The sequence below is a fragment of the Hyperolius riggenbachi genome, chromosome 7 (genome assembly GCF_040937935.1).
Source record: "Hyperolius riggenbachi isolate aHypRig1 chromosome 7, aHypRig1.pri, whole genome shotgun sequence".
Taxonomy (NCBI): domain Eukaryota; kingdom Metazoa; phylum Chordata; class Amphibia; order Anura; family Hyperoliidae; genus Hyperolius; species Hyperolius riggenbachi.
In genome coordinates, this window is record NC_090652.1 from 6,243,682 (window position 1) to 6,263,973 (window position 20,292).

The 20,292-nt window shown below is 51.0% G+C and overlaps 1 protein-coding gene across 2 annotated transcripts in view; it reads right to left on the bottom strand.

Annotated features, from left to right (window-relative positions):
• PRPSAP2 (phosphoribosyl pyrophosphate synthetase associated protein 2) overlaps nucleotides 1-20,292 on the bottom strand; it is a 157,051-nt gene that overhangs the window by 71,484 nt on the left and 65,275 nt on the right. For both annotated transcript variants that reach the window (XM_068243519.1, XM_068243518.1), the window contains exon 2: nucleotides 558-691. In XM_068243519.1, the coding sequence (XP_068099620.1) occupies nucleotides 558-640 (83 nt within the window). In that variant the 5' untranslated portion in view covers nucleotides 641-691. The remainder of the gene's footprint in view (nucleotides 1-557; nucleotides 692-20,292) is intronic.

Consider the following 20,292-nt stretch of genomic DNA (forward strand, 5'->3'; position numbering starts at 1 on the left):
GGATAGAATTAGGGGCGGGGTTATACGTACTCGCCAATCTTCCTGGCCAGCTCTACGCAGGAGGCGTTGGAATTGGTGGGGGAGGGGATAGAATTGGGGGAGGGGTTATTTATACATACTCGCCAATCTTCCTGGCCAGCTCTACGCAGGAGGCGCTGGAATTGGCAGGGGGGGGGGGGTTAGAATTGGGGGCGTGGCTATTTATATGTACTCGCCAATCTTCCTGGCCAGCTCTACGCAGGAGGTGTTGGAATTGGCAGGGAGGGGATAGAATTAGGGGCGGGGTTATACATACTCGCCAATCTTCCTGGTCAGCTCTACGCAGGAGGCGTTGGAATTGGCAGGGGAGGAGTTAGAATTGGGGGCGGGGTTATTTATACATACTCACCAATCTTCCTGGCCAGCTCTATGCAGGAGGTGTTGGAATTGGCAGGGAGGGGATAGAATTAGGGGCGGGGTTATACGTACTCGCCAATCTTCCTGGCCAGCTCTGCGCAGGAGGCGTTGGAATTGGTGGGGGAGGGGATAGAATTGGGGGAGGAGTTATTTATACATACTCGCCAATCTTCCTGGCCAGCTCTACGCAGGAGGCGTTGGAATTGGCGGAGAAGAGCACCAGGCCGCCCTTGGTGACGTTCATCTTCAGAGGCTCCGGATAAGCCGCATGCAAGGGGAAGCTCCAACTGACCGCCTGCCGGAAAGAACACAAGGAGGAGAGAGGGTTAATTTATAATCAGTCATTAATATATCGCTGACACGTTTTCTGCTGGACGTCACATTCTATACTGAACAATTCATGTCACCAAGAAACCCCGAGGCTGGACGGACAATCTAACATGGGAGGAAACGGCAAGACAAGATCTTCCGTCTACACCAACCATAATTTCAGTCAATTTCGGTCAGAAATGGATCAAACTTATCAGGCGGGCAATGTCAGGGCATCGATCATAGTGACCAATCTGCTGTGGGATATAAGCTGGTGTATGGGATCCTGACGACTTTCACCGCCACCGAATCCATCATTAACATGCACAAACTTGTCAGTTTATAAATTGGAAGCAATCGTAAATCTATCGATTGATCACATGACAGGTCCACCTACATTTACATACTTTTTTTTTTTTCTTTAGAGCAGCTAGAAATACAGAGCTGAAAGATCAATGTTTCTATCCACTTTTCATAACGCAGAGTTCGAACTCCGTACTATGCCAATACAAACGCGTCTCAGGCCATGGCACTCGGGATCGCGGCGGATCGATCACTCGTATAATTGGGCCACAACCGGCCTGTGTGCCCTCCAATCATCACCTAGTTGTGGAGCACACAGAGGAGTTTAGTGACAAACAAAGATGAACGGAGCGCTGCTGTGGAGAGATAGCATCAGTAAACATTACCTCCAGGCAGGAACGTGGCAGGGTGTATTGCAAAGCCAGACCTAACCTGCCGTGGTCCGGCTGGTACTACCGCAAACCACAGTCCAGCGACATTACAGGACAGGACTTTTTTTTCTTTTTTTAAACTGAACTTTGACATCTAAACGTTCCACGTGAAAATTCTCTGCACATTAATACAGCCAGACACCCAAAATAAACCTGGATGCTGTCCAACAAACTGTCTAGCCCGGGAGTTTACACTTCATCATCAGAACGTCAGGCAATGCTAAATTAATATTACAGCAGAAGTCATATCAGAGGAGAAAAACACTCCAGCGTACCGGGAGAGCTGCAGCCCGTTCCCACTGCATGCGGTGTCTGGAGAGCTGCAGCCTGCTCACACTGCATGCTGTGTCTGGAGAGCTGCAGCCCGCTCACACTGCATGCGGTGTCTAGAGAGCTGCAGCCTGCCTCACACTGCATGCGGTGTCTGGAGAGCTGCAGCCTGCTCACACTGCATGCGGTGTCTGGAGAGCTGCAGCCTGCTCACACTGCATGCGGTGTCTGGAGAGCTGCAGCCTGCTCACACTGCATGCGGTGTCTGGAGAGCTGCAGCCTGCTCACACTGCATGCGGTGTCTGGAGAGCTGCAGCCTGCTCACACTGCATGCGGTGTCTGGAGAGCTGCAGCCTGCTCACACTGCATGCGGTGTCTGGAGAGCTGCTGCATGCGGTGTCTGGAGAGCTGCAGCCTGCTCACACTGCATGCGGTGTCTGGAGAGCTGCAGCCTGCTCACACTGCATGCGGTGTCTGGAGAGCTGCTCCATGCGGTGTCTGGAGAGCTGCAGCCTGCTCACACTGCATGCGGTGTCTGGAGAGCTGCAGCCTGCTCACACTGCATGCGATGTCTGGAGAGCTGCTGCATGCGGTGTCTGGAGAGCTGCAGCCTGCTCACCTTGCATGTTATGTCTGGAGAGCTGCAGCCTGATCACACTGCATGCGGTGTCTGGAGAGCTGCAGCCTGCTCACACTGCATGCGGTGTCTGGAGAGCTGCTCCATGCGGTGTCTGGAGAGCTGCAGCCTGCTCACACTGCATGCAGTGTCTGGAGAGCTGCAGCCTGCTCACACTGCATGCGGTGTCTGGAGAGCTGCAGCCTGCTCACACTGCATGCGGTGTCTGGAGAGCTGCTCCATGCGGTGTCTGGAGAGCTGCAGCCTGCTCACACTGCATGCGGTGTCTGGAGAGCTGCAGCCTGCTCACACTGCATGCGATGTCTGGAGAGCTGCTGCATGCGGTGTCTGGAGAGCTGCAGCCTGCTCACCTTGCATGTTATGTCTGGAGAGCTGCAGCCTGATCACACTGCATGCGGTGTCTGGAGAGCTGCTGCATGCGGTGTCTGGAGAGCTGCAGCCTGCTCACACTGCATGCGATGTCTAAAGAGCTGCAGCCCGTTCATACTGCATGTGGTGTCTGAAGAGCTGCAGCCTGCTAAGACTGCAGGCGATTTTTGAAGCACATGCGGTTTCGCAATGCCCTTTTCACACTGGTGCGATTCAACTTTCACTCGACTGAAAACCGTGCGCAGCAGTTTTTCCTGTTTGCATTAACTCCATGAGGGCTGTTTTCCGCCGACAGTGTTTTGCAAAGAAACTCCAATCCAAACCACATCGCCAAACGCTAGGTGCTTTTAAACTGATGGAAACAGTGCAATGATGTTTCCATTAGTGACAAGATTGTTCCCGATCTCAATAGTCATGCCTGCTTCCTGTTCCGTGCGACATGCCTCCTATGCAAAGTACTGTATATAGGCGTGGAGGTAAACTGCAAACATTGCACAGCTATACAAGTTTTTCACAATTTGAAATACTAATCCGATTCCCTCCCAGTCTAAAAATCTCCTGTGAAACAGACCAGATGCAGCATACCTACTCCAAGGGAAGCTGTGTGGAACGCTGAGACAGCAGTGACATTAGATGGGGAGAGATGGGGAGATAACCGGCTCAGCATCTAGTCAGAGAAGACGGTGGAAGCCAGATCTTGTGTGAGGTCATGCCCATGGTCCTGACAGTTTCCTGTCCGTGAACCTCGTTGCATTGTGGGAAATAACAGCTTTTCCAGCTGCCAAGAAAGCAATATCTCTCTCTGTGCATAGAACTCTCAGTAACGAACATTCCATACAGATCACCACCAGTGATACATTTCAGAATGTAAATCAGGGAGTGGAAAGATTTTACAATGGGCAAACACTGACTAAATAATCTTAATATTGTAAAACATATGCATTTTTATTCATCATGTTATTTTTACTACAGGTCCTCTAATATCTGCTCTGCTGCTGGGATATTTTCTCTTCTGTTTAAATGCCCATACCCACCACGTGATTTTCCCGACCACCGGCGATATTTTGAGAGTCAAGCGTTTCAGTGATCTCGCGACGTGGGTACAGGTGCGCGATCATGCGGACGTTTAGTGACACGCCGATAACAACAGATCGGATCTTTAAAGGACTACTGTAGGGGGGGCACTCACCGATGCTCCGCCCCCCGCAGACATTCTGTGCCTGCGCAGCCACTTACCGATGCTCCGCCCCCCGCAGACATTCTGTGCCTGCGCAGCCACTTACCGATGCTCCGCCCCCCGCAGACATCCTGTGCCCGCGCAGCCACTCTCCGATGCTCCGCGCCCCCCCCCCCCCCCCCGCAGACATCCTGTGCCCGTGCAGCCACTCACCGATGCTCCATCCCCGCCTCCGGTTCACTTCTGGAATTTCAGACTTTATAGTCTGAAAACCACTGTGCCTGCGTTGCCGTGTCCTCGCCCCGGCTGATGTCACCAGGAGTGTGTTGCACAGGCGCAGTACAGTCTGCACCTGCGCAGTACGCTCCTGGTGACATCAGGGGGAGCGAGGACACAGCAACGCAGGCACAGTGGTTTTCAGACTATAAAGTCTGAAATCTCAGAAGTGAGGCGGGGCCGGAGCATTGGTGAGTGGCTGCGCGGGCACAGGATGTCTGCGGGGGGCGGAGCATCGGTGAGTGGCTGCGCGGGCACAGAATGTCTGTGGGGGGCGGAGCATCGGTAAGTGGCTGCGCAGGCACAGAATGTCTGCGGGGAACGGAGCATCGGTGAGTGGCTGCGCGGGCACAGGATGTCTGCGGGGGGAGAGGGGCGGAGCATAGGTGAGTGGCTGCGCAGGCACAGGATGTCTGCGGGGGGAGAGGGGCGGAGCATAGGTGAGTGGCTGTGCAGGCACAGGATGTCTGCGGGGGACCATTAGAAGGCCTGGGCAAGTTCAGCTCATTTTTCCCCCGACTTCCCTTTAAGATCCCCGATGACTCCACACAAAATACCGCGATCGCAGTTTGCGCCCGCCACGAACAGGTAAAGGAATTGCTGAACGCTCATCGTCAAGGGTACGCCGCTGGACCCGTCAGGTGGAGAGCAATCAGCTTTCGTTTCAAAATTATTTTATTGAAGTTTTTGGCAAAACATAGTGTGCAAGAAGCATTGATATCGTCCCTGTGGGACTGAACATAAAGTAAGAACAGTACAAATCAATTATAGAGGGTAGACAGGCCAGATATATGAATTCCAGAGGATAGTATTTATGGGGTTAAAGTACAATAACAAGGTATCAAAGTAAAGGAGAGTAATCAGCTTTAGAAAAGAAGTATGTGTAAGTGAATGACCTGCAAGTCCTCTGGCTGAGGGGAGACATCGCTAGTTATACTGGCCTCAGGCATGCGTTTAGCAAGGATTAGGACCTGAGCTCTATTTGGTGGCAACCTTGTGGCAGCTTCAGGTAAACCCAATCAAACCGCTACTCCGACATGGGAAATGTTCAGCGCTCTCTAACTGCCCACTGAGGTTGCCATGGTGAATGTAGAATATCATACGAAGAAGCAAAGAAACTGGAAAACATATCTGTTATATCAGACGAGAACACTGAGGGAAAAAAACCCTTCTGCAGAGAAACGCACTGAGCCACAGCGACGCAAAACACTGACAAGGGAACCACTCGCAAATGCCCCAATACCCGGAGGGGCAGAAAATGTATGGCAGAATCAAGAAAACAGATAGAAATACTTGTTTTTAGAGGAACTTCAATAACCTCCAGTATACAGGAAATACATATTAAAGAGAACCCTGCTGACAAACAGCTTGTCAGAGCTGGCTGTGTTTATCTCTATAGTGTCAGTCTGCTGCTCTCCCCGCCTCCTGCAGAACTCCAGTCCCCGCCTGCATCCCTTCCCTCCCTGCTGATTGGAGGGAAGTGACAGGGGCAGGGACCGGAGCTATGCAGGAGGCGGGGAGCAGCTGACACTGACACTACAGATGTAAACACAGCCTCACAGCACGGCTGTGATTTATGAGGGATTGCAGAGTGCAGGGGGACCTTAGGGGGGTTTGGGATAGCAACAGAGGCTGGGCTGTATAGGCAGACCCAGCCTCTGTATGCAGATAACATTCTTTAAACACACCTCGGGTTCTCTTTAAAGAGACACTAAAGAAAAATAAAAATACAGCTAAGAAATAAAACATTAGGAGCAGAGACACAAGTCTAATATTGTTTCCAGCACAGGAAGAGTTAAGAAACTCCAGTTATTTATGCAAAAGAGCCATTGAGCTCCATGACTTTCAAAGTCGCAGAGAGCTCGGTCTTCTGAAGCTTCTTATCTCAAGTGTCAGGCACTGTATTTTCTTTTTCTCTCCAGAGGACAGGTCAATAGTTGACAAGACTGCTCTGTTAGAACATGAATGCTGAGTAGTGTGTAAACTACAAATACCAGAGAATGATGCAATGTTATAAAAAAAACACTATATAACTGAAAATAAAAATCTGAGAATATTTTCTTTGCTACTAATGTTCTAGTAATTATCCGTACTACACAACCAATTCATTATATCATCATTTTCTTTTTTGCTTCAGTTTTAGTGTCTCTTTAAACGGTGGCTCCAAACCCCAGAACAAATAGTTCTATTAATAGTTACGATATAGCATGAAGGTGCCCACAGACCTGCTCGGTTTTCTCGGGAGATTCAATCATTATGATTGGAATCTGATTGAAATCGATGCCACAATGACTGATCGATCACTCTGGCTGGAACAATCTCGCGCAAAAAGGGGCGGTCAGGGGTGAAGTGGGAGCGGCGTTTAATTTTGGGATAAACCGACGGAACCCCCGCCCCACGCTCCCCCGTGCACACTGAGCTCTAGGAGAGAACACTATGACATCATGCTTTGTGGACAGACATTGGAAAGGGTTCACACCCGCTTGTGAGGTCTGCTTATGTCATAGCACTGGGCGGGACGTCACAGCAAATACAGACTTTCCCCTCGCTACCCATTCAGTGAATACCATTAGTTAATTTCTTTTTCAGTGACCAAATGTTAATGGGATATGAGAGGGCCTTGCATGACATAAGTAATACATTAGCAGGAGGGTCTGCGGACAAATAACCTTCATGGTAAATTTACACAAAGCAGTACAACCATTAACCTGAAGTGAGAGGGATATGGAGGCTGCCATATTTATTTCCTTTTAAGCAAATCCAGTTGTCTGGCTGTCTTGCTGATGCCACTAATACATTTAGCCATAGCCCCTGAACAAGCATGCAGCAGATAAGGTGCTCTGACTGAAGTGTGGCTGGATTAGCTGCATGCTTGTTTCAGGTGTGAGATTCAGACAGTACTGCAGCTAAATAGATCAGCACAGGGCTGCCAGGCAACTGGTATTATTTAAAGAGACTCTGAAGTCTTATAAAATTCACGTTTTTATTTTAAAAAATCTCTTTTACATGATTGCCCTAACTAAAACGCTGCATCCCCGCGGCTGTACACTAACTAAATCACCACAACCTCCCCGGGGCACACTGCGGGGAGCGCTTCCGTGAGAGGCAGAGCTATGAGCCGCAGCTCTGCCTCTCAGCGCGGATTTCCGCCTCCTATCTCCCCTCTCAGTCTTCCTTCACTGAGAGGGGCGGGGAGAGGCGGAGATACGTTGATTGACGTGCGTGGAGGCAGAGCTTCAGCTGAAAGCTCTGCCTCCTCCAGCAGCAAGATCCTCGAGCAAGAATGTTGCGGATTTTGCAGGGGGGGGGGGGGGGATTTAGTTAGCGTGCAGCCGCGGGGATGCAGCGTTTTAGTTAGGGCTAAAGTGATTTTTGAAATAAATATGTGAATTTTATGAGACTTCAGTGTCTCTTTAAAGGGAAACATAAAATGGCCCCATACCTGGAAAATCTCCAAAACTCTCAAGAGAGGACAATCCTGAGTGTCTACGGACTGAGTGCGCACAACCTGGAAATCCAGCCTGGGAGACACAGACAGACGTACAAACCCAGGGAGGAGAGACTGTGCCAACACTGCGGGCAGAAGACCCTTGAGGACGAGAACCTGCTCTCCCTGCCATGTACAAGTCTACCGCACTGCACATGCACGAGTATGGCTGTAGCTGCACAGTGTGCCAAAGCTGCTCGCACGCTAAAAGAGGCGGGGCCGCGATCTTCCAGGCAGTCCCAGGCAGCAGTGGCGGCCATCTCCAGGAGGACGTACAGAGCTGCTGGAGTATGCAGATCCTTCCCTCTTCCAGGGCTGCTCGGTACAAAAATTACCCAACTCCAAAGTTTATTAAACATCCGACTCCAACTCCTGACTCCAGGTACCCAACATTGCTCCGACGTCTAATTTTTACAAAGGCTATGGATTGGGTTCAAAAATCATCCGACTCCTCAGTTTATTGCAACCATCGACTCAGACTCCAGGTAACCAAAATTGCTCCGACTCCAACTCAACAGCCCTGCCCTCTTCATAGGTAAGTAGCTAACAATTTTATTTTAATCCATTGCAGGTTCTCTTAGGCCTCATTCACATCGTACGCGCTTCCGTGCGGATATGGAAGCGCGTATGATGTGCTGAAACGCAGGAACGGCAGAAGGGCATAGACTGCCCTTCTACCGTTGACATCTACTGCGCTGCGCAGCAGTACGATGCGCTGGGAAGCGCTTGCATACTGCTGCCTGCATTTTGCCCGCACCGCAGAGCTGATCCCATCACTGTCAAAGGATGGTATCAGCAACGCAGCAGCACAGATGGCGTGCGATCGAATGCGCTGCATTCTGATCGCACAGCCATCTGCGTTGGCTAGATGTGAACGAGCCTAAAAAAAAAAAAAAAAAAAAAAAAAACAACACAAACTGTTGGACCTTAACCCAGATTTTCACGCCTTTGAAGATGAGAGAAAACTGTACATTCTACTAGGAGAGGGGGAATCCACAGTGAGAATTGCTGCACACTACGCCACAGCATGCCACAGACAGAGGGGGAATCCACAGTGACAATCGCTGCACACTATGTAACAGCATGCCACAGGCAGAGAGGGGGAATCCACAGTGACAATCGCTGCACACTATGTCACAGAATACCAGGCAATCACTGTACACTGTCACAGCATGCCACAGACAGAGGAAGAATCCACAGTGACAATCGTTGCACACTCTGACACAGCATGCTGCAGACTGAGAGAAGGAATCCACGACAATCACTGCACACTACATCACAGCATGTCACAGAGGAGGATTCCAAGGTGCCCGGAAGCTCCTCCCACACTGAGTAGCACGCTTGCTCAGTGTGAAGTTAATTATGCTTCTGATGGTAAAATAATAAATATCTCCGCTCCCACACATCCTACACTCACCAAATTTTCAGGGTAGGGAGGGGACCCCCCAGAACTACCTCTATGCCAAATTGCAGCCCCTGAGCCTCGCTGGTTCAGGAGATAGATTAGAGAAATCTATCTCGGGAACCAGCTGGTCTCGGGGGCTGCAGTTTGGCATAGAGGTAGTTCTGGGGGATCCCCTCCCTACCCTGAAAATTTGAGGAGTGTAAGAGGTGAAGAAGCGGAGATATATAGTATTTTACCTTTAGCAGCATCATTCTATAGGAAATGTGGCCGCACAGTCTAATACTGCGCATGCGGGGAGCGCAAATCCACAGGCAGCGCAATCAGACACAACACCGGCATTGAATCATGTGACAGCGAGTGCAGCAGACAGATTCACCTGAACTACATGAGGAACAATGGCAATACAGCCCTGCGGAAGCAGAGGATTATGGGAGAGACGCCAGCCGCCTCTGTCTCTGCAATGCTTATAGAAGGGAGACACCGACACCGGTGTACAGCACAGGATCGCGCCAACACGCCGGCCTACTGCTGATCACTCCAGAGGAGCAAGGGTGGGAGATCAGCCTACCTACAACCGACACCGGTGTACAGCACAGGATCGCACCGACATGCCGGCCTACTGCTGATCACTCCAGAGGCGCAAGGGTGGGAGATCAGCCTACCTACAACCGACACCGGAGCAAGGGTGGGAGATCAGCCTACCCACAACCAACACCGGTGTACAGCACAGGATCGCACCGACATGCTGGCCTACTGCTGATCACTCCAGAGGAGCGAGGGTGGGAGATCAGCCTACCTACAACCGACACCGGAGCAAGGGTGGGAGATCAGCCTACCTACAACCGACACCGCCGGTGTACAGCACAGGATCGCACCGACATGCCGGCCTACTGCTGATCACTCCAGAGGAGCGAGGGTGGGAGATCAGCCTACCCACAACCAACACCGGTGTACAGCACAGGATCGCACCGACATGCCGGCCTACTGCTGATCACTCCAGAGGAGCAAGGGTGGGAGGTCAGCCTACCCACAACCGACACCGGTGTACAGCACAGGATCGCGCCGACATGCCGGCCTACTGCTGATCACTTCAGAGGCGCAAGGGTGGGAGATCAGCCTACCTACAAGTGACACCGGTGTATAGCACAGGATCGCGCCGACACGCCGGCCTACTGCTGATCACTCCAGAGGAGCAAGGGTGGGAGATCAGCCTGCCCACAACCGACACCGGTGTACAGCGCAGGATCGCGCCGACACGCCGGCCTACTGCTGATCACTCCAGAGGAGCAAGGGTGGGAGATCAGCCTACCTACAACCGGCACAGGATCGCGCCGACACGCCGGCCTACTGCTGATCACTCCAGAGGAGCAAGGGTGGGAGGTCAGCCTGCCCACAACAGACACCGGTGTACAGCACAGGATCGCACCGACATGCCGGCCTACTGCTGATCACTCCAGAGGAGCAAGGGTGGGAGATCAGCCAACCTACAACCGACACCGGTGTACAGCACAGGATCGCATGCCGGCCTACTGCTGATCACTCCAGAGGAGCAAGGGTGGGAGATCAGCCTACCTACAACCGACACCGGTGTACAGCACAGGATCGCACCGACATGCCGGCCTACTGCTGATCACTCCAGAGGAGCGAGGGTGGGAGATCAGCCTACCTACAACCGACACCGGTGTACAGCACAGGATCGCACCGACATGCCGGCCTACTGCTGATCACTCCAGAGGAGCAAGGGTGGTAGATCAGCCTGCCCACAACCGACACCGGTGTACAGCGCAGGATTGTGCCGACACGCTGGCCTACTGCTGATCACTACAGAGGAGCAAGGGTGGGAGATCAGCCTACCTACAACCGACACCGGTGTACAGCACAGGATCGCACCGACATGCCGGCCTACTGCTGATCACTCCAGAGGAGCAAGGGTGGGAGATCAGCCTACCCACAACGGACAACCGATATTGGGTCTGTGTAAGGTAGCCATATATCTAGTGACTTGGCGGCCAATTGACCATCCCATTCGATCATTGTTTTGGAAATGGATGCCAAGAGCATTGCCTTATTGACTATGCAACCAAGTTCGGGCCGAGCATGTCAATTACTCATGCTGCAAAATGTTGGGTCGTCGAGGTCGATCGGGTGCACAGCGGTAACAGTGAGTTATATCGGTATGAGCGGTGAAACCCCCGACGCTGCCCCCCCCCCCCCCCCAATCCATTACAATTTTCATGTTATCGCTAATTTTCAAAGTAAAATTAGGTTTAAGTGTTTCTAGCGATTTGCTGGGAGAAAATTGCATAGTAACAGGTTTGGTACACAATTTCCTGACACTCCTATTGACCTTAATGCGAAGGCAGGAAATAAGTTTGCGCATAAGTCAGAACACGGTAATGGAAACGTTCCCGCCGTTTACATCATGCTGCCGGTGCCCTGGCGCTCTGCAAACGATCGGAAAAGTGCGTTCAGCAGAAAACAAACCAGCTGGAAAAACCGCAGAGACAACGTTGCCGTGAGGAGGATCCGATCTGCCGCCAATCTGGCATTTTTATATTCTAGGAGTGCTGATCCTTTAATGACAGGTCTGCCGGAGGCGCGCAACTCCTATAAAAACCACAAACAAGCCCTTGCAGGGAACGTTTAACGCAATAAAACGAGCGACACTCAGAAAATCCGGAACTTTCCAAGAAATTGAGATCAGGAAAGTTTACAGTGAAATGTTTCACAATAGCAGGCGAGCCGAGAACAGGTTCAGCCGTAGCCCTCGCTAATCTCGCTGTGTCCCTCATTATAGTGGATTCGTGACGTCACATCTTAAAGCGGTACTGTAGAGGGAAAAAAAATGTACCAAATACAGATGCTTGATTTTTATTTTTTTTTTTACAATATTTATAAAAATTAGTCCATGTTTGGCCATTGTAAAATCTTTCTCCGATGTACATTATGAAATTTATAACAGGTGGTGACAACTTCAGTCCTGTCAGGTGCAGCACTGTGGAATGTTTGGTTATGAAGATTTCTGAAGCTAGTAGAAAAAAAAAAAATGTACCTGGGAGGAACCTTCCGCATAACAGGCTAGGCTGTGACATCACTGGGAGGGCGGGACTACATACCAGTATGCAGCAATATTTACATATATGAAGTATTTCTGATGCTGAAACCAGGAAAATAACCACAAAGTGGCTGCATTGCTCCCCTCATTACTCCAAGCACAAGCAGTTGGTCCATCACGCACCACTGCTGTCCCTCCTCCCCTCCCGATAGCAACGGAACGCATCGTCCCTCCTCCCCATAGCAACAGAACACATCGTCCCTCCTCCCCAACGCAACAGAACGCATCGTCCCTCCTCCCCATAGCAACAAAACGCATCGTCCCTCCTCCCCATAGCAACAAAACGCATCGTCCCTCCTCCCCATAGCAACAAAACGCATCGTCCCTCCTCCCCATAGCAACAGAACGCATCGTCCCTCCTCCCCACAGCAACAGAACGCATCGTCCCTCCTCCCCACAGCAACAGAACGCATCGTCCCTCCTCCCCACAGCAACAGAACGCATCGTCCCTCCTCCCCACAGCAACAGAACGCATCGTCCCTCCTCCCCACAGCAACAGAACGCATCGTCCCTCCTCCCCATAGCAACAGAACGCATCGTCCCTCCTCCCCACAGCAACAGAACGCATCGTCCCTCCTCCCCACAGCAACAGAGCGCATCGTCCCTCCTCCCCACAGCAACAGAGCGCATCGTCCCTCCTCCCCACAGCAACAGAACGCATCGTCCCTCCTCCCCACAGCAACAGAACGCATCGTCCCTCCTCCCCACAGCAACAGAACGCATCGTCCCTCCTCCCCACAGCAACAGAACGCATCGTCCCTCCTCCCCACAGCAACAGAACGCATCGTCCCTCCTCCCCACAGCAACAGAACGCATCGTCCCTCCTCCCCACAGCAACAGAACGCATCGTCCCTCCTCCCCACAGCAACAGAACGCATCGTCCCTCCTCCCCACAGCAACAGAACGCATCGTCCCTCCTCCCCACAGCAACAGAACGCATCGTCCCTCCTCCCCACAGCAACAGAACGCATCGTCCCTCCTCCCCACAGCAACAGAACGCATCGTCCCTCCTCCCCACAGCAACAGAACGCATCGTCCCTCCTCCCCACAGCAACAGAACGCATCGTCCCTCCTCCCCACAGCAACAGAACGCATCATCCCTCCTCCCCACAGCAACAGAAGACATCGTCCCTCCTCCCCACAGCAACAGAAGACATCGTCCCTCCTCCCCACAGCAACAGAACGCATCGTCCCTCCTCCCCACAGCAACAGAACGCATCGTCCCTCCTCCCCACAGCAACAGAACGCATCGTCCCTCCTCCCCACAGCAACAGAACGCATCGTCCCTCCTCCCCACAGCAACAGAACGCATCGTTCCTCCTCCACATAGCAACAGAACGCATCGTTCCTCCTCCACATAGCAACAGAACGCATCGTTCCTCCTCCACATAGCAGCAGAATGCATCGTTCCTCCTCCACATAACATAACGCATCGTCCCTCCTCCCCATAGCAACAGAACGCATCGTCCCTCATCCCCACAGCAACAGAACGCATCGTCCCTCATCCCCACAGCAACAGAACGCATCGTCCCTCCTCCCCACAGCAACAGAACGCATCGTTCCTCCTCCCCATAGCAACAGAACGCATCGTCCCTCCTCCCCATAGCAACAGAACGCATCGTCCCTCCTCCCCATAGCAACAGAACGCATCGTCCCTCCTCCCCATAGCAACAGAACGCATCTTCCCTCCTTCCCACAGCAACAGAATGTATCGTCCCTCCTCCCCATAGCAACAGAATGCATCGTCCCTCCTCCCCACAGCAACAGAACGCATCGTCCCTCCTCCCCACAGCAACAGAACGCATCGTCCCTCCTCCCCACAGCAACAGAACGCATCGTCCCTCCTCCCCACAGCAACAGAACGCATCGTCCCTCCTCCCCACAGCAACAGAACGCATCGTCCCTCCTCCCCTCAGCAACAGAATGCATCATCCCTCCTCCCCATAGCAACAGAATGCATCGTCCCTCCTACCCTCCCCATAGCAACAGAAGACATCGTCCCTCCTCCCCATAGCAACAGAACATATCGTCCCTCCTCCCCTCAACATGGCTCAGCTGGATGGAGGAGAATTGCCAGGATTTGGGTTGCAGTGTGTGGTCCACTAGTCGATCAACTTTCAATCCACCACATCGCTGTTGATCATCCAATAAAGTTGATGGCTCAATGGAAAATAAAGCAATGTATGGGCCTCTTCAGTGCGTATTACAAAACAGAAAGTTCACGCCGGTTTAATAAGTGATCCTTTGCAAACACTATGCAATTATAGTGATAAGACGTTCCATACATTGCTTGTGCTACACGCCGCAGGTTACAGCTGATGGGAAGCGATAAACACTCATCCAGGTTAATATATGACCGATCACCTTCATGTAGCACCCCTGGAACTTCCTGTCTGCTGCAGAAGGACTTGCGGACGGGGCAATGTCCACCTAATGCTAACCGCAGCAGCAGCAACATCATCATAACAACCTTTACAGAAAAAACATTTATTTGTTACAGCTGATACAAATCATGTAATACATCTGCAGTATGTCTACATCCTGCTTTCATGGAAGCAGACATACGGTTAACATCCTGTGTTTACAAATTAGCTGCTCTGCTGAGGCAGCCAGCTAACACAGCTGAGGGATCAAATTACAACTGTTTGCTTCATCACAGATGAGGGGGAATTAGACAGGCTAATCTCTAAATACATACAGGGTGCATTTCTCTATGTTTCCTTCGGTCCTGTGCAAGAGTTCAGGTCCACTTGAACGAGGAACTCCGGAGCTGTTGAGAAATGTACGCACCTGGGCAGTTTCTCCATCCCGGGGCAGCCTATCTCAGCTCTGGGGAAACCCTTCAGATGATTTCTGGATCTCAAGGAACCCCTGTATTAGTAGGGGGAGGGGGGATTATGGTCTTTGAAGCTGGGTGTGGCAGTTTATAGTTCCGTGTGGCCTGCTTGTGCCAGGATAGCGACTCACTAGGCACCAGGGACGCCGTAGCACATGCTGCTCCAGAAACAAGCCAGCAATGGCAGCTCCCATCACTCTCCCCTCACCTGGGAATCCCATTACTAATGTCATCTTCTATTCCTGGTCATCCCGGTCCAGCTTCCTGCCCTGCCGGGGGCCAGATCAGGTCCTCACCGGCTGCATCCAGTGGTGCTATATGTGCTGCGCACAGGAGAAACATGTCCCCCATAAATCACAGGGGGAAGCTATTTGTGTTGCACAGGCAGCTGTAGGAAAGCGTGACACGGCTTAAATGGTAAGAAGTCAGAACTGAACTAACGTGTGCCATGACCAACCTGCAGAAAGTATACACATATAACACACTTCCATTCAAAGGGAACCTGAAGCAAGAAGTATATGGAGGCTGCCATATTTATTTCCTGTTAAACAATGCCAGTTGCCTGGCTGTCTTGCTGATCTCTCTGGCTGCAGTAGTGTCTGAATCACACCAGAAACAAGCATGCAGCTAATCCAGTCACACTTCAAGGGAACCTTAATTAAGGATATGGATGTTTCCTTTTAAATAATACCAGTTGCCTGGCATTCCTGCTAATGTCTTTAGTTGCAATAGTGTCTGATTCACACACCTAAAACAACCATGCAGCTAAGACTTCAGTCAGAGCACCTGATCTGCTGCATGCTTGTTGAGGGGGTGTGGCTGAAAGTATTAGAGCCAGAGGATCAGCAGGAGAGCCGGGCAACTGGTATTATTTTAAAAGGAAAAATCCATATCCTTCTCCGTTTAGGTTCCCTTTCAGTCACCTGATCTGCTGCATGCTTGTTCAGGGTCTATGGGTAAAAGTATTAGAGGAGGATCAGCAGGACAGCCAGGCAATCTGCATTGTTTAAAAAGAAATATATATGGCAGCCTCCATATTTCTCACTTCAGGTGTGGTTTAAAGGGACTCCAACAAGAATTGGCAGGCAGGTGTCACAGTACGAGTGTCAGTCTGCTGCCAGCCAAGTGATTAGTGAGAATCTGAAAAGCGTGTAACAAGATATGCTGCTTTGCTAAGCCGATGACTTGCAGAGGAGTGGGCGTTTGGGCTGGTTCACACTGGGGGCGATTGTGCGGTGTTTCACGATTGCCAGAAGTCAGCAAAGCGCTAGCGCAGCATCACCCTATGAGGGTGTTCCCACAGAAGGGTTTTGATTTTTTTTTAATTTAAACTAAATCTCGCTGTATCTATCATTTGTCAGAGCGATTCAACTTAAAGGGGACCTGAACTCTTGTACAGGACAGAAGGAAAACAGAGAAATGCACCCTGTATGCATTTAGAGAGATTAACCCGTAATTCCCCCTCATCTGTGACTAGTCACACTTGTAATTTGATCTTTCAGCTGTGTCAGCTGGCAGAGCAGCTCATTTGTAAATACAGGATGTTAACTCTATGTCTGTTTCCATGAAAGCAGGAAGTATGCACACTGCAGATTTATTGCAGGATTTGTATTGTCTGTAACAAAAATGTTTTGCTGTAAAGGTTATTATGCTGTTGCTTATGTTATAGAGCAGAGAGGAAGTTGTGGTTTGAGGTCCGCTTTAACCTCCCTGGCGGTAACCCTGAGCTACACTCGGGAGCCGCCGCAGAGGATTTCTCTGCCCCGGGAGGGATTTTTTGAATGAAACTTGTTGTAGCCTTTGTAGCTAGCACTTCGCAAGCTACCATTGTCCCCCAAGTCCCATCGCTCTTTTTTAATCGCCGCCGTTATACGTAACCTTCCCCCCCCTCCCCCCCAGATCCCGCAATGGCGTAGCCTCTCCAATCAGCTCCAGGCTTCGCCATGGGGAGGATCGGGATTGCGCATGACGATGACATCAGACGTCATGTCCGATCGTTGCCATAGCAACAAGCAGCTCATTGGGGAGGCTGCGGCTGTCGGGGGATCGCGGCGGCGATCAGGGGGATCAGAAGGGTGCGGGGAGACTTGGGGGACAATGGTAGCTAGCCTAGAGCTAGCTCTGAAGGCTAAAGCAAATTTAATTCAAAAAATACCTTCCGCGGACGCAGCCTCAAACTGCGTACCGCCAGGGAGGTTAAAGGAATGCGCAAAATCTCACATGCCAAAAATCACTCAGTGCCTCCTACTAAACCAATAAGGCCTTCTGGATACACATTTTGGGTACTTGCTCCACAGAGGGTCTTATTGCACAATGGAACCTGAGTCTCATGTATACTGCCTGCGTTTTGTTCAGCGATTTTTCTTTGTACACGATCTTACATGCCAAGTTTTCCTCCATTTTTGTTCTTACGCTTGTATACATGTGCGCTGTGCGTTTTCTGTATTTCAATTGTAAAAGAATCTCCAAGCCCACTTTTAGAACCGCTTGACTTTACATGTGGCTGGTTCACTTTTTTACTTAGCTCCCTTAAAGGGAACCTTAACTGAACGGGGGGTAAAGAGTTTCACTTACCTGGGGCTATTACCAGCCCCCTGCAGCAGTCCTGTGCCCTCGGAGCGGCTCAGGAATCCTCTGGTCCCCCGCCGTCACTTAGTTTCGTTTTTGACGACTCACCAGTCGGCCGGCCGCCATGCGTATTATTGGACGCATTCCCTACTGCAATTAGCCCTGTTGCGGACCGCAACGCGTGCATATCTACGCGTGCGGAATGCGGCAACGCGTATTTTTGTACGCGTTGCGGTCCGCAACAGCACTAATTGCAGTAGGGAATGCGTCCAATAATACGCATGGCGGCCGGCCGACTGGTGAGTCGTCAAAAACGAAACTAAGTGACAGCGGGGGACCGGAGGATTCCAGAGCGGCTCCGAGGACACAGGACTGCTGCAGGGGGCTGGTAATAGCCCCAGGTAAGTGAAACTCTTTACCCCCCATTCAGTTAAGGTTCCCTTTAAGGACCAAAGGCCGTTGGTATCAGAAACGGCGGAATACTGACGAATCGCCGCACATACCCACCACAATCGCCATCCACGCCGGGAACCTCAGCCACCCACTCTATGACGGCGGAGTCATGTGAGCTGGTCAGGAGCCGCTTTTATTGGCCCCTGACTGTGTCTATCCATGTAAGCCAATGGGGGTTGCTAACATTTATAGACTGGATCAGGAACCAATGAAATCAGCTCCTCACCAGTTCACATTGCTCTGCCTTCATAGAGACAGGCAGAGCAAGTGAGCTGCGGCGGAAGCGACGAAAGCAGTGAGAACGCGCGGCATCGGTGTATTGAAATCTACGCCCTGCCAGCCAGGTCAGCATCAAAACAGGGAGCAGATTTCAACTAGCGTCGTCTTAAAGTGGTTAAACATTGTATATGCGTCATTTTTAAAGTTACAACTATGACTAAGGGCTGATTGCAAGCCCGAAACGCATCAGCTGTTGTCTTACCTGTGCTGTACCTGGACTGAATAAAGGATTTTGCTTATATACGAAACATTGCAATCCTGCAAACCTGCTACACTTGATGTCAGCACTATGTACAGAGCAGGGAAAATTCACAGACATTTAAACCCATTATGCGCACTCAGCCCACCATCAGTCTGTCCTGAACTTAATGTAAAACTAGCTACACACAGGTCAACAGTGGCCCAATCAAGCGAGTGACTTATCTGGTAGTAGTGATACATACACAGCCTTATCATCGGCAGCAGAAATACTACTATGAAGTGATCAAAGTGCTAGCCTTGCCCTGCTTGATACAGTACTGGTATGGCACCCTCGGGCAATAACCACTTTACACTGAAAGAAGAGTAAACACAACTTAAACCCATGACAAGGTGAGAACAGACAATACAACCAAAGCCTAACTAACTAGTGCAAATAAATACTACAAAAACGACAGCAACAATATACGCAGGTAGAAGCAACCAAGCATGCAGTACACAATCATTTCTTAAATAACCTAAATACAGCCCAAGTACAGCAAAGCCAGAGAAAGGCAGAGGGCCAATGTTCTGGGAGTGGCTCAGTGAAAGTCCAGTTCTTGAAGGGAAACTGAAGTTAGAGGTATACAGAGGCTGCCATATTCCTTCCCTTATAAACAATGCCAGTTGCCTGGCTGTCATGCTGAGGTTTTGGCTTACGTTGTGTTTGAGTCACAGCCCTGTAACAAGCATGCAGCCAGAGGAGTCACACCAGAGTCACAGCCCTGTAACAAGCATGCAGCCAGAGGAGTCACACCAGAGTCACAGCCCTGTAACAAGCATGCAGCCAGAGGAGTCACGCCAGAGTCACAGCATCTGATCTGCATGCTCATTCTGGGGCAGGGATTTATAGTATGAGAGGTGGAGCATCTGCTCAGAAGTCAGGCAACTTGCATTGTTTATTAGAGGATGAAAGTAGCAGCCTCCATATTCCTCTTCCCTTTAAGGCTACTTGCACACCAAGACGTTGAGTTAGGTGCCATGTTAAGGTCGCATAACGTGCCCCTAACGCAAGGCCTGGTGCTCTTCGATGTGGACGTCAGAGTGAGCCGCGTTGTGCAGCTCACTCTGGCGTCCGTGTTGCGTACTCTTGGACGCATGCGGCATCACGTGGTCCCGCCCGGCCAATCGCCGCACAGAGCGGCCGCTCCAGGAAGTAAACACTGCATGTCACTGAGTGCAGTGAATATTAATTAGCCATGTGCCTGGCCGCTCCCCCCTCCTCCCCAACATGACTGAGCATGTGCAAACAGTCTAACGCGGCTTAAGCCGCTCTAACGCTATAGTATGCTGCACTTTCGGCAGAACGTGCAGCGTTACATGTAACGCAACGTGGGCTGTGTGAACAGCCCACTTGTGTTACATTGCTGTGCGTTGGGGGAGCGTTACAGGCTGCACTAACGTGCGCCTGTAACATCTTAGTGTGTAAGCAGCCTAAAGGGAGCCCGAGGTGAGAGCGATATGGAGGCTGCCATATTTATTTCCTTTTAAACAACACCAGTTGCCTGGCTGTCTGATCATGTGGTCAGGAGCCAATTAAATCTGCTCCTGCCCGGCTCACAGAGCTCTGCCGTCCTATAGGTGGCAGGATGAGTTAGCTGCGGCGGGAAAGGAGAAATCTACATCTTGTCAGAAATAAGCAGCCAAAAACGTAGTAGATATCAACTAGCGCAGTCCAGAAAAGGTTAAAGGATACCTGAGGTGACATGATGAGATAGACATGGGTATGTACAGTGCCTAGCAC